The 15,792-nt window shown below is 30.4% G+C and overlaps 1 protein-coding gene across 1 annotated transcript; it reads left to right on the top strand.

Annotated features, from left to right (window-relative positions):
- Positions 1-10,494: 10,494 nt before the first annotated feature.
- LOC111297352 (calmodulin-binding protein 25-like) lies at positions 10,495-11,517 on the top strand. Its single transcript, XM_022892080.2, has one exon. It carries the CDS (start codon positions 10,706-10,708, stop codon positions 11,372-11,374), a length of 669 nt encoding a protein of 222 aa, XP_022747815.1. The 5' UTR covers positions 10,495-10,705; the 3' UTR covers positions 11,375-11,517.
- The last annotated feature ends 4,275 nt before the right edge of the window (positions 11,518-15,792 follow it).

Here is a 15,792-nt window from a genome sequence, read left to right as displayed (position 1 = left end):
AGAAAAAGCATGGAAAGAGCTTTTACCCAGTTAACCATTTATGCTATTGAAGATGAAGTAGGGCTTAATCAAAAAAGGTGGATTCATCTTTGTCCATCAGATTATGAACTGAACAATTGGAGTGCCATTGAAGTGCCTTTGACTTTTGAAACTAATTCAATGTTATTGTAACATCTTAATAGCTATTGCCCAAGGTATTGGGGTGATTTTTCTTGTTTGGGCCATTTATCTTTTATTATTCTAATAAAGATTTGGAATGATGCATTTTCATTCATTTTTTCTTATGTCTTCATTATTGCCATTTTTTCAAATACATCTTGCCAACATATCTCGTTTCATCCAACTTTAGGTCCTTAAATGAACATGAAGATAATTATGATAACAATCAAGAGGTTAGTTTTGAAAATTCAATTAACACTGATGAACTTGACAATGAAGAGAATTTTGAGGAATATGTTATGCCTCCGGACCTAATAAAATTGATTGAACAAGAAAATAAGCCAATTGAGCCTCATCAGGAGATAGTTGACTTAGTGAATCTGAGAGATAAAGAGAATAAGAAAGATGTCAGAATTGGCACTTCACTTTCATCATGAGATAGGCAACGTTTGGCAAATTTTAAAAATTTGTAAATGTATTTGCTTAGTCTTACCAAGATATACCAGGGTTGAGCACAGAGATAGTAGAGCATAGATTACCCCTAAAGTCAGAATGTAAGCCAGTCTAACAGAAACTGAGACAAATGAAGCCTGAAATGTTACTAAAGATCAAAGAAGAGGTGAAACAATAGTTTGATGTAAGTTTTCTACAAGTGGCTAAATATCCAAAGTGGGTAGCCAATATAGTACCAGTTCCTAAGAAAGATGAAAATGTATAAATGTGTGTAGACTATCGTAATTTGAATAAGGCTAGTCCAAAGGATAACTTTTCTTTACCTCATATTGACACACTAGTAGATAACATGGCTAGACATTCAATTTTCTCCTTTATGGATGGGTTCTTAGGGTATAATCAGATAAAAATGGCTACAGATGATATGAAAAAAACCACTTTCATGATCATATAATGAACTTTTTGTTATAAAGTCATACCTTTTGGGTTAAAGAATGCTAAGACAACATATCAAAGGGCCATGGTAACACTCTTCCATGACATGATGTACAAAGAGATTGAGGTGTATGTAGGTGATATGATTGTAAAATCTTGTGAGGATGAAGATCATGTCACCAGCTTCAAAAAGTTATTTGAGAGGTTAAAAAGATTTCAGCTCAAGTTAAACCCAGCCAAGTGTACTTTTAGGATAAAGTCAGGAAAGTTACTAGGCTTTATGATCAGTGAAAGAAGAATTGAAGTTGATCCAAACAAGATAAGGGTCATTCAAAATTTGTCACTTTCGAGTACACCAAAAGAAGTTTGAGATTTTTTGGGAAGATTGAATTACATTTCTTGATTTATCTCCAGCTTACCTATAAGTATGATCTCATATTTAAGCTTCTTCATAAGAATAATCCTAGAAAATGGAATGAGGAATGTCAAGTGGCTTTTGATAAAATTAAGCAATACTTGTCAAACCATCCAATGTTGATGCCATCTGTTCTAGAGAAACCTTTAATTCTATACTTGACAGTGTGTGAAAATTCAATGGAATGTGTATTGGGGCAATAAGATGAGTCTAGCCAAAAGGAGAGAGTTATTTACTATCTAAGTAAAAAGTTCACAGAATATGAATCCAAGTATTTCTCATTGGAGAAAATGTATTGTGCATTAACGTGGACTACCAAAAGACTCAGACAGTGTATGCTCTATCATACCACATAGCTCATAGTAAAATTGGATCCAATTAAATACATCTTTGAGAAGCTTTCTTTGTTTGAAAAAATTACTAGATGGCAAGTAAGCTCTCAAAATATGATATTATATATATAAGCTAAAAGGTAATGAAAGGGGGTACTATAGTGGAGTTCCTCGCAGATCGTGCTACTGAAGAATATGAACTAATGAGGTTGAAATTTTTTGATGAAGATCTAATGACTATTTCCTAACTGAAAAAAGGGGAGCATAAAGAAAAGTGTTAGAAAATGTATTTTGATAGAGCTACCAATGCCTTGGGACATGAAATTAAGGCAATTCTAATCTCTTCAAAAGAACAATACTGTTCTATAACATTGAGGTTAAATTTTAATTGCATAAATAGCATCGTTGAATATGAGGCATGTGTCATAAGCTTACAAGCTGCTATAGATAGAAGAGTGAAAGCATTAAAAGTGTTTGAGGAATCAACTCTAGTTATATATCAGTTGAAAAGAGAATGAGAGATGAGAGATGAGAGATTCAAAACTCGTTCCATATCATAAGTATATTTTAGAGTTGATAAAATAATTTGAAGATATCTTGTTTGACCATTTACCTCGAGAAGAGAATATGATTATCGATACATTGGCTACTCTGGTTGCAATGATTCGAATTAATGACAATACTGACATTTAGCCCATCAGGCTAGATGTTAAGGATATGCCAGCTTATTGCTCTAATGTAGAAGAAGAAGAAGATGGAAAGCCCTGGTATTATGATATTTTACAATATATTAAGGATCAATAATATCCAGTTCAGGTAACAGAAAATGATAAAAAGGTCATTTGAAGATTGGCTATGAGCTTTTTCTTGGATGAGGACGTTCTGTACAAAAGAAGCCGTGATCAAGTATTACTAAGATGCGTAAGTAAGGCTGAAGCAAAAAAAATAATTGAAGAGGTACATTATAAAATATGTGGGACATATGTCAGTGGACATATGATGGTGAGATAGATCATGAGAGTAGGATACTACTGGTTGACAACGAAGAGTGATTGCATTAACTATGCTCATAAATGCCAGATATATGCTCTGATAAGATCCATGCTCTATCATCTGCTTTACATGTTATGGCACCACCTTGGTTATTCTCAATGTGAGGCATGGATGTCATTGGTCCTATCACCCCAAAGGCTTCTAACGGGCATAGATTTATTTTTGTGATGATAAATTACTTCACAAAATGGGTGAAAGTAGCATCATATGCAAATGTAACACGATCTGTGATTTGTAAGTTCATAAAGAGAGAGATTATCTATAGATATAGACTTTCGAAGAGAATTATTTCAGATAATGCCAAGAATCTAAATAGTAAGATAATGTAAGAAATATATGCTTAATACAAGATCAAGCATCATAACTCAGCACCCTACCATCCGAAAATGAATGAGACAGTTGAGATAGTCAACAAGAACATAAAAACAATTCTTGAGAAGATGACCGAGACATATAAAGATTGACATAAGAAGTTACCATTTGCACTGCATGCATATCGAACGTCAATGCGCACCTCTACTAGGGTAACCTCATTTTCTTTTATTTTTGGGATGGAAGCTATACTACCAGTGGAAGTGGAGATCTCATCCTTGAGGGTTCTAAAAAAAGTTAGAATGGAAGAAGCTGAATGGATTAGAGAATGCTATGAACAGTTAAATTTCATAAAAGAAAAAAAAATTGACTACATTGTGCCATGGTCAGCTATATCAAAGAAGAATGATGAGGGCTTATGACAAAAAGATTCAACCCCGTTGCTTTCGAGAAAGAGAGTTGGTTTTAAAAAGAATCATTTTAACCCAGAACGATAATAGAGGGAAATGGACTTCGAATTGGGAAAGGCCGTATGTGGTGAAACGGGCTTTCTCAAGTGGAGCACTGATACTGACTGAGATGGATGGAAATGATTTACCCCATCTTATAAATTCTGATGCTATGAAGAAATACTATGCTTGAAAAAAAAGAGAAAAAATGAAATGAAAAAATGAAAAAGAAAAAAATGAAAAAAGAAAATGAAAAGAAAAAAAAGTGAATGAAAAAGGAGGACTCAAGGCAAAAGCCCTAAAAGGGTGGTTTGAGTTATAGGGGGTTTATCTAAGTTGAAAACCTAAAAAGGCAGCTTAGATAATGAGAATACAACATCAAATTTAAAAATCCATTAGCATGGAAACTAGCAAATTCGGAGGAGCTCTAAGTTGTTAAGTACATCAGATGATTGGGTTTTTAAAAAAACCTTGAGGTATGTTATCATGATTGTCCGATTGTTTATTTTTTAGCATTGTTTCCCCATTCTTATCCTTGTATTTCTTTCTTGGCCAAAGTTTGTCAACATTTTGCTAATAAAAGACATTCTATTTCACTTTTTGTATGCCTCTTTTGTTGACTGTTTCTCAACCATTCTTATTCTTTTCTTCTTAATACCCTACAATGGAAGAAATGTGCAAATGCATTCTTACTTTTTGAGTTTGGAATAATGATTGATAAATGAATAATGGCATGAAATATTTTTATATTACATTGAAGAAGTCAAGAGTGATAAAGGCAGAATCGAGATGTTCAGTTCCTGATAAGGACATTGAATTTGGAAAGAGATTTCTTGAGGAAGAATGTGGGAATTGAGTGGAAGAAATGATTGAGAGTTACACTGGCTCGATCTTAGAAGAGTAGCGTAATTTGGTCTTTGAAGAATCAAGGGTTTGGGGCCTAAGAAAAGAGCTTGAGAAACTTGAGTACCACAATTGAATAGGAATCAATTAGCCAACATTTGCATAGCATGCATTGAATTTCACATGCATTGCATAGCATATACTACATTCAAGAAAATATAGTGCATAAATTCAAGAAGCATGGGTATTCCAAAATCTCACATAAAGAAGACAAATGTGAAGACATTTTCAAATTTGAGAAAAAGCTTGTCAGGTAAGTTTCTAATCCTTGAATTAGGATAACTCTTGGTATCAGGGTTGATTTGCAAGACGTTTGGGCATAATCTCCTGAAATTCCTTCAAACACGATTTTTAACTCCTTTGGACTTGATCGTCAAGGAGCAATTTATTGTTCAAGGTTGTGATGCCTCTATTTAGAGGAGCAATTTATTTTTCAACAGTCGTGGTTGCCTCCGTTTAGAAGAGCAATTCATTGTTCCTAAAGTCGTTGAGCCTCTGTTTAGAGGAGCTTTGTTTATTTTTTCCAAGTTGTGGAGCCTCTGCTTAGAGGAGCTTTGTTTATTTTTCCAAAGTCGTGGAGCCTTTGCTTAGAGGAGCTTTGTTTATCTGCTTAGAGGAGCTTTGTTTATTTTTTCAAAGTCATGGAGCCTCTGTTTAGAGGAGCTTTGTTTATTTTTCAAAGTCATCGAGCCTCTGTTTAGAAGAGCTTTACTTATTTTTAAAGTCATTGAACCTCTACATAAAGGTGCCTTAATCAAAATTTTAACAAAAAAAAAAATGTCAAGTTGAGTCTTGAATGGGTGTCTACGTCTTTGCATAATTCCTGTTCCACAGAAAATGTGCAAAGAGGGTTAGTTGTAGACTCCCAATTTGGTCTAGGCCCCAGATCAATTGGGTCTGGTCCAAATGGGTAAGCCCATTTTCATTTTATTTTATTTTATTTTATTTTTTTATTTTTTATCTTATTTATTTATTTATTATTACTATTTATTAATATATATTTTTTATTATTGTTATTATTTATCTATTAATATATATACTTTATTATTATTTATCTATTAATATTTTTTATTTATCTAATTATTTTCTTTTAGTTATCTATTAATATATTATCTTTATTTTATTTTGTTTATTTTTTTCTTTTTTTTTTCTGCTTACCCGATTGGGATTAGGATTAGGATTAGGAACAACTGAAATTCTGACATGAATTTGGTGCTAGCAGAGTTGGGGTTGGATTCAAAGATTGAATCCAAATCTCAGAAGGAATTGAGATTAATCAGAAACTCTTCTGATCAATCAATATAAATAGGTGCTGGAATAGAACAGAAAGGACACTGACAGAGAGAGTGAAAAGAGAAAGAAAAAAGACGTTCAGAAGGGTCAGAAGTAATTTTAGGATTTTTTTTAATTTTAGAAAATTTTAGGTGAATTTTTTCTAGAAATTTCTGGAAAATTTTCAGATTTCGGTTGAATTTTTCAACCAGCTACCCAGTTTTCGATAACTATTTTCAGAAACTGACCAACTTTTCGATGAACCTTCAGTAAAAAACCCAGATTTCGATAACATTTTTCAAAATCCGACAAGATTCAATCAGAGTTCTTCGTTCGGGTAGAGAGAGAGAAGAGGAAAGAAAGGGAAGAAAGAGAGAGAGGGAAGGGGAGATCTGTTGAAAAATAAAGGTTAGAGCCTTTTATACCTGTTGAAAATGACGTCGTTTTGGCGTTACTATTCCCAGAAGATCCGCACATTTTGAAATCGGGCGACCCGATCCGAGTGCCAACTCGCGTTTGACCCGCATGTGACCCGAGTGCGAGTCGTTTTCTTCTTCAAGCTGAGTCGCTAAACCGAGCCATTCCAAGGTTTTTTTTTCATTTATTATTATTATTATTATTATTATTATTTATTGTTTAGATTAGAATTATTTAGTATTTCTTAATTTATTTTATTTTATTTTATTTTAGATTTTCTTTAAATAAAAATTCTAAAAAATATATTTTTGAGGAGAAGTTGAAAGTATCAATTTTCCTTGAAAATTTTCCTTGAAAATTTTCCTTGAAAATAAGTTTTCTAAAAAATATTTTTGAGGAAAAGTTGAAAGTATCAATTTTTCTTGAAAATAAGTTTTCTAAAAAATATTTTTGAGGAGAAGTTGAAAGTATCAATTTTTTTTTTAAATAATTTTCTAAAAAAGGTTTTTTTTGAGAAAAAGTTAAAAGTGTCAAATTTTCTTGTACAAAAGCAACGAGTTTTTGAAGATAAAAGGATTTATACCTAAAGCTGAATCATTTTTTTCCTTTATTTTTGCTTCTTAAATTTTTTTTAATGTTAAATAATCTGATGATAGAGTCTCTGCAAGTGAAACAATAGTTTTCTTGCATTCTCTTGAGGTGAGAGAATTTTTTCAATATTCTGCTAAAAGTATTAGAGTCAATTGAGAATAATTTTCAATAGTTAATTATTGATAAATTTTTAAGGCTTATTGGATAATACAAAATTAAGCTGGTATCATCTTTTGATGGGCGTTGTGAGGGTGTTATAACCTTCCTCACACGTAACCGAACTCTCGAACCCTATTTTGGTTAGTAGATTTGAACCTATTCTTTTAGGGACCTTTAGGCTTAGGTGTTCCTTAAAAGGATAGATTCCTTAGATGGCCAATCGCACCTAGATAAAAAAGATTGGTGGCGACTCCTTCAAGTCAATGTCAACGATGGATTTTCGGATCTAGACGTTATGACATCGGTGATTCTTAATCAATCTTAATAGGTTCTTTTGTACATTTGAAGGAATCTTGATAGCTTTTTCGCAAGTTACTGAACATTCTTGGAGTTATTAGTGAATTTTGTATAGAAGTGTTGAAATTGTTCAAGATTTGTGATGCCACACCTTAAGCTTAAGAATGTGTTGAATCTTGATAAAATCTATATAAAATTCATGCAAGAATCAAGCAAGGGAGGTTGGGTCATGTTAAGGGTAAATTTGAAATTTCAAAGTTTAAGTGTGAGTCCATGGTATTTTATGCACGCTCGCATGCATGAAATCATTATGGATGACATGGCAACTAGTCTAATCTCATTGACCAAAAAATTAGGCTTGTATATTTACATGGCATGATGACTTGGTCAGAGTTTAAATTATGTCCATATTGAAATAGTCCAAACCTTCAATTTTCCTAGTAAAAAAAGAAATTCCTACTTTAACTTGGATTTTTTTTATTCCTATTTATGTAGGAATTACATGAAACAAAATCGGATTCAATAAAGGTGACATATAGAAATTCAAAGTAAAAAGTTCTCTTTTGTTCTCCAAGAGTTTGCATAAACCAAAAAGTTTATAAGACAGATATAAGAACCACACCAAATATGAAAGCTTCATACTCTGAATTTCAAGAAACCCTTCATACACCTATCCATGCAATCTTAAGAGAGTTAAAACTTTCAAGAACTCCTTGTTATCATCTTTCTAAAAGGTTGCAAAGGGAGATTCCAATTGAACCAATTCTACTTAAGAAGTTATGTTATCTATTCTATAAGGTTGCTAAGATCATCTTATGTTATCTATTCTATTTAAGAAGTTAGAATTAGACCATCTCTTATCTCCTTTATAAGAAACCAAAGTTGCACTACTTTATTCCTTTTTTCTAAGAGATTTAAATGAGCAAGATACCTTCAAGAAAAGCCAAATTAACCACTCTCCAATATTAGCCAAAGCAAGATTCAGTTTAGATTCATCATTTGAAGAGAGGCAACCTTATCCCAACAAAGATTCACTTTAAAAAAGCTTGCTCACTCAAGGAATTTACTCTAGCTGGAACAAGAAATTTTCAAGAGAGGAAGTTCAAGCCAACGGTCCATAGCCTTAAGGTTTCTATATAATCTTTCTTTATAAATACCTAATTTTAGGCATTAGGAAAAGCATGGTTACGGTGACAAACTAACTTATTATATTTTAAGCTTTCTTTAAATTCTTTTTCTTTAGTTTTCAAGTTTTATCCAAATTGTTTTCAAATTATTCAAGTTTCTATTTAAGTTTTAATGCAATTCCAATTTCTATTGTGTTTCAATTCAATTCAAAGCTCCATATTGTTTTAATGGTTTAATAAATTAAGTAAAATTTTCTACAATAGTTAATAAATTAAATAAAAAATTGCATATCATTTTAAAATATAAGTAAAAATTTTATTATCATTTAAAAAATTAATTTATTAATCTATATATAATTTTCTTTCTATTGAAAAAAATATTTTGAATCTATATTTATTAAAATTTATATTTACAAATATTAAAAAGGTAATTAAACAGCCCTTATAGCCATTAATTCAGTAAGGAGAAAATTCGAGCTACTGAAAATACTAATTTATTTTGTATAAATATAAAATTTTTAATAGAAAATATATTCAAAATGGATTTTTTTGTAGAAAAAAGAATTTTGAATAGATTAATAAATTTATTATTTACAATAATATCTAATTTTTTATTTAATATTTTAAAAAATATGGAATTTTTTATATAAATTTTTAAAATGATATAAATAATTTTTAATTAATTTTTAAAATGATATAGAATTTTTTTAAAATAATTTTGAAAATTTTAAACTTAATTTTATTTTCTAAAATTTATTATCTATTAAAAATATTATTTATTTGATTAATCATATTATAATAAAAATAAAAATTATTTTAAATTATAATATCTTATAATAAATATTTTAAATATAAAATAATTTTTTATTTAATTATTTTTTCTTTTTAATAAAATATATTTGGAAAAAGAAAAAGAAAATATAGGAGAAGATGTAATCTTTTAATAGAAAATAGATTTTTTGATAGAAAATAATATTTTTTGTTATGATTTATCAATAAAAAAATATTTTTAATACAAAATAATTTTGTTTATTTTTAATTTTTGAAAATCTATTTTTTATCAAAAATAAAATTATAAAACTGATAAATTATTTATTACAATAAAATATAAAATTTATTATTTTAAAATTTATTTTTTAGAAAATATATTTGAAATACGAAAAATTGAAATATTTGTGTCTTTAAATTTTAAATTTTGAACAAATTTTATTTTTATCTTTTTGTCTTTCATGTAATATATTAATTGACGTTAATTTATTTACCATCAATTTAAATAATTCTATAGATAAAAAATTAAAATAAAATAACTTTATACAGTTAAAATTCTAATTAAGACTTTTAAAAATTAAACACAAGAATAAAATTTGACACAAATGGTGTATTAATCATGAAATTATAATAAGAAGAGAGTTTACGCGTAAAGGGGGACACCGAAAGACGCGGCCTTGACGGTCAAAGCCGAGAAAAAACTAGCTGCAAGCCACTACACCTGTCGCTACTGCTAGTGGCTGGCTACTTCATACAAATTCAGAGTCAAAGCTCATAAATGTAAACCATGGTTAGTGGTGGCATCTATGTTTTGTTGTGATTAAAATGAAAAATAAATTATTTTTATTATTACAATTAAATTCACTTTTACTAATTATAAATACATTCTCATAAAATATTTTATATTTTATTTATTTAACAATATGTAAGTGAATTTACTCAAAAAAATTTAATTATAAAATATTAGAATAATTTTTTTAATAAAATATTTTTAACTTTTACATTATCATAATTAATAAAAAGAAATAAATTTATAATTATTATAAATATGTACAAAATACATTAAAAAAATAAATTTATCAAACTTTTATTTTCTTCCCATCATTATTCTCTCTCATCTCAATATCTCATTTAGTAAATTCAAAATTATTATCACCTTATTGACTCATTATCCTAAGCTGATACTGTCAGAGGCATCTGCATCGCACTCCAGATTCCACCCTGGTTAGATTGGCTTACCTTTGATCAATTTCCGTACGCTGACGCGTATCCCTGTCATTACGACGCGGTTTCTGCCCCTCTACCCCGCACCGCCCTATTTAAGCTTACTCTGCTTTCTCTCTCTCTCTGCTCCTTTTTTTTTTTTAATTTCTTGTGCTAAATCACTCTCTTCTTTTGGTTCCAGCGAAATTAGAAGAAAATCACAGCCAACAGAACTACTGGACGATTCTTTTATTCTGAAGCTTTGTTTTTTTTTTTTTTTTTTTTTTCTTTTTTTGCATTTTTATTTCCGCAAGAGAAGATAATAGTTTTTGTGGAAAACAGAGAGAATAGCAGCACTAGATGGCGTCATCGGAAAACCTAGCGAGCATCGAACCGTGGACGTTTCGTTCCAGCTTTGGTGATTCCTGGATCTCTGAAGCGGTCGCTCGCGATACCGAAACTCTGACGAGAGCGCTGCAAAAGTCCATCTCTAATTCCTTCTCCAACACCGAGTCCCTGTCTCCCCTCCTCAGCCTCATCAACTCTAATACTTCACCTACGCCCAGTGCGTCAAACGTTTCGGGCTCCGACCTTGAAACCGCACCGAAACGCCAGCGAACTGCCAACCCTCCTCCCACTGGGAAAGTCTCTAAACGCAAGTCCCGCGCCTCAAAGCGCTCTCAAACTACCTTTATAACAGCGGATCCGGCCAATTTCAGGCAGATGGTGCAGCAGGTGACCGGAGTCAGATTTGGTAATGGACAGATGTCTCTGAGTCCGATTCTGAAGCCAGAACCTCAAAGACCGGGTAGCGGGTTGCCCAACGGTGTTGTGCCTGGATGTCTGCCTACGCTAGACACGTCGGCGTTCTTGTTGGATCACCAGCAGCCATCTTCTGGAGCAGTTGTTGGGTCCAGATTACTTCCGTTTCAGTCTTCTGTGATTGCTGAGGGTGTAGTTTCCACTGGGGGTACCTTAGATTGTGACACTTTTCCTAGCTTTCCCACTCTAGAGTCCTGGAAAGTTTAGGGTTTTATTTTTTCTTTTCAATTATCTGTTGGATCTTTTTTTGTCAGTACTTGTGTAGTTCATATGGGTGGAGCTGTTTGTAGTTTGGGATGTTGCCTACTTTCTTTTTTCTACTGTAATATGGTATAGTTTTTTTCCCCTAATTTTGACTCCATGATGCTCTGGATAACACATACGAAAATGGGGTTAATTTATTTTGCAAGTAATGATTTTCATACTAGAAAGTTCAAATATCTTTGGGGATGTAAAAAGATATCAAAGCGGGACAGAGTCATCAAGTTGGTATTTCTCTGTATTATTATATGGATTTTATCCTTTTCTTCCTTCCTTCCATAACCAAAGAAGAACTAAGTGAGTCGATATTAACTGATTCATTTCTCCTATCCACCAGGTTTCGAATTTTCACTTCTACTTTTTTATTAACAGCGATTCCTATAGTTGAGAGTAAAACGTTTGTTAAAAAAGAAAGAAAGAAAGAAAAAGAAAAAAAGAAATTTAATCAAATGAATGACATATATAATCAAATATAAATTCTAACATTGAGTTTTTCCAAAAGAAGCGTAGTTTAAAATCCTTTTTACAAAAATAAAAACAGTTTTAAACTTATGTCTCTTATTATTAATAAGAGTAAAGAGTAAAATTATCTATGTCTCTGGCTTTTTCTTGCTTGCTGCCGTTTCATATTATCCTTTTCTTTCAATTGGTTTTTGCTAAGCCTAGAAAGAGAAAAAGAGAGTTCTCATCAAAGAACTATTGTGATGATTCATATATATCCTATCCACTTTTTTTTTTTCATGATTTTATGATCATATTATATCCTGTTATATATATATATATATATATATATATATAAACGATATGGTAACAACTATATATGTTATTATGAATTTTTCTTAAATTCATGTTGTCCTTAATAATGAATATATTTCCGTCTTCATGAGAAATTATTTGAAGAATCATGTTATAAATTGGAATATTAACTCTTGAAATGCTTATGTGTAACTTTTAAATAAGAAGATTGCTAACATAAGGAACAAAAGAAAGAATAAAGACTATTATAGCCAATTGTTCATGAGATGAAGTTAGTTGTATTCAAAGGAAAGACTTTAAGTTAGAGCCATAAAGGTAAGGGAATAAAGTCATTAAAATGACTTACATCTTCTCAAAGGAACAATACACCAATAATAGGTTTTAACTTGTAACAAGCTTTTGCAAGGAACAGTTGATTACATATATAAATGAGTCAACTGCCAATGGCTTTTGAGTACATTGGCTTTCAGTTTAAAAAGAAGTCGATTGCTCTATATTGGGCAATTGACTACAATATTTCAAAAATGAAAGATCAGCTTTTAGAAAGAAAGCAAATTTTGCTTGACCAAAGCAATCAGTAGCCCATCAAGCTTTAAATTGATGTAAGTTTTGAAATAACAAAACATTAAGTTAAATTTGATAATTTTTCAATTTATACCATTTAGCAATTTATTCCTTAAAATTATTTTTGATTAAATTTTTTTGAAAATTAAAAAATTTATTGGACCTTAATTTTTCTAAAAAAAGATCCACCTTTTAAAGGAACATTTTTGATAAAAATGTGTTTGAGAAATATCAATTTTTTTCTCTGTCAAAATGCCAAAATAAGCAAAATTTGTATGAAGTGATGAATCCCCCCATGAAGAGGAACAATTCCTTCACTTTCAAAATGGTTATCCTCTTTTTTAAAGCATGAGGATCGATCCCTAAAGAAAAAGGATTGATCCCTAAAGCCTTGAATGCTTCTTTCCTATTTTCCAAGTATAAGGATCGATATCCCTATTTCTAGAAAGCTCATTGTTTGTTTTTCAAGCACCAGGGGATCAATCCTCTTATTTCTAATGACTATATTTTTTGATCTAGAAACATATGATCTATTCCCTATATTAAAAGGTCAATCCCTTTGGTAGGAAAGTTCGAATAAAGAAAATTGGTATTAAAGTTTTTTTCTCTTTTATAGATCTAACAACCTTGAGTAAAAGATCCTATGGCTCAATGTAGTTTCTAAGATGGTGAAAAAGTCCTCACAGCTTTCAAATTAGATAAATATAAGCTATTGGTACGAAAAATGAGAATGAGGGTATTCATAATGGTTCATGATATTTAGAGCATGGTTTATAGTAGAAAAAGGGCTTGAAACTTTGTCCAAATATGCAAAGTACCTAAAACAAATACTAGATTATGCTAAGGTAAAGTGCATTCTCTATGGAGCTCTAAACTTCTACAATTTCAACTTGGTCACAGATTACTCAACCTTTAAGAAGATATGGGAGAAATTAGATGAAATAAATAGAGACAAAAAGATGGAGAAGGAAATTGAAGAAAGATCTTATGAAAGTCAATGCTCAACTACTGACAAGACAAATGAACATGAGAGTTTGAGTGAAAAACAACACTTTAACCAAAATGCATCATACCTCATGGCTTTTGAAGTTCTTAAGGTAACAGTTAACTTTAGTGATTTAAACTCTTATATTGATGAATCACAAGATGGTTTTAATGATTTAACTATGGAATTCAAATCAATGAGCTTGAAATATAAGAAAATGATTTCAAAATTGAATTTTAAAAATGAATTTTTGATAAAAACAAAAGATGATTTAGAAAGTCAAAATGAGAAATTGAAAATGAATTTTTAAGTTTGCCACAAGAAAAATGAAATGATAGAAAAAGAGAATTTAGATTTAAGAATGAAATGTGAAATGTTGATAAATGAAAAGTATGAAGTTTTAGCCAACTCTCACATACTAATATAACCAAATGTAATTATTGTAATTTCCATGGCTTATTATATCCACTTGTCCTTTTAGAAGAAAGATTTCATTTTGAATTAGGCAAGTATGGATTCTTTATAGTGATTACACTAGAATTTTAGTATTTTTATGCTTATTTTGAGTGTAATTTTACTTATTTTTTGGCTTAATCCTTTGGATTTTTAGCAAAATTACTCATAAATGCACATTTATCTCATGTGTAAATGCAAATAAAGAAAATGAAAAATTTTGGATAATTCTTAATACATTTTGGAGGATTTTTGGAGCAATTTATACAAATGACCTAAATTAGTTTTAATAAGCTATATTGCTTTTTGAGGGAGTTTTCTTGATCCTTGCTTCTATGAATTTTTTTTAGTTTAATTTTTAGAAAATTTTTAGTGATTTTAATGTTAAAGTTGTTAATTAAATATCTTGACTTGTTGGTAGTCAAATAAAGGGAATGAAACATGCATGTGGCAGCAAAACTAAAAAAGAAAATGCTATTGTCGTGACTTCTTGAAGCTTTAAGTGGTGTATTGCTTTGGTGCTAACATTTTGGCATTTAAATAAGGTCTTAGGGGGATAATGAGCTAGCATTTTGGAAGGCTTACATTACTTATAATATGGACTTCTTGAAATCGCAAAATGCATGAGAAATAGGCTTGCAAATGAAAGGGAGTTTGAAGAGCCAAATAGCTAAGCACAAATGATGAAGCAAGGATAAAAGAAAGCTATAGAAAACCACTTATTTGTAGATATTTTAGAGAGATTTTTTAGGGCTCAATTCACCACTCACATGCCTATAAATAGGAGAAGAGCTAGCCATTTTAGCTTGGACTTTAGCTTAGGATTTTATTTTTCTGTTCTTTAGTTTTTGCACTTTTCTTTTATTGCATTTTACTTTCCTTGCAACGAAACAACTTTTGATCTTCATGTTTTTCTATTGATTTTGATTGTACTTTTACATTTTTTTTGAAGTATGTTTTATTGTTTTTTACGATTTTGGTAATGAAATTCACAAATTTTATTGATTTCCAACTTAAATCTTCAAGTTTTCTCATTAATCTCAATTCTGTTTTTGTATTTTTGCACTTGACCTAGTTGTAGTGTTTTCTTCAACACTCAATCATTTTGTACTTGTTTTTGCTCTAGTTTTTTCACAGTTTCATAACTCATTAGGTTTTAACATAGTAAAAAATTAGCATCAAATTTGTTCCTAATCAATTAGTTGATTGTTGCAAATTTCGACTGAAAACTTAAGGGGATGTGATCCTATTCATTCAATCCAAGCTTGAGTGAGATTCTTCTCTCTTCTTGGTGAATTGTTTGATTCTTTCAACCTTTGATCTCTTATATTTACTTGTTATCTTGCTTACTTTTATTTTGTTGTAATTTTATTTCATGATTTTGATGGCTGTTTGGATAAATTTTGTTAAGCATGCTCTGTTTTTTATTTATTTATGCACTATTTGGATCTTAGTTCATTGAACTAGTATTCTTCTTGTTTGCTATAATTTTTTTATTGAATCTTATGGTAAATTTGTTAGTAAATATGCCCTTAGCTTAGTTCTAATTCATTCTCATTAGAAGTCTTTAGATCTAGCTTTTTCTCTTCATGAACTAGAAAATTTT

Source organism: Durio zibethinus, chromosome 12 (genome assembly GCF_047325235.1).
Source record: "Durio zibethinus cultivar Kanyao isolate XHJ-2024 chromosome 12, ASM4732523v1, whole genome shotgun sequence".
Taxonomy (NCBI): domain Eukaryota; kingdom Viridiplantae; phylum Streptophyta; class Magnoliopsida; order Malvales; family Malvaceae; genus Durio; species Durio zibethinus.
This window is presented reverse-complemented; position numbering and strand designations above follow the sequence as displayed.

What these genes read in the sequence shown, in the direction of transcription:
- LOC111297352 (XM_022892080.2), top strand. Translation starts at nt 10,706, where the DNA reads ATGGCGTCATCGGAAAACCTAGCGAGCATCGAACCGTGGACGTTTCGT.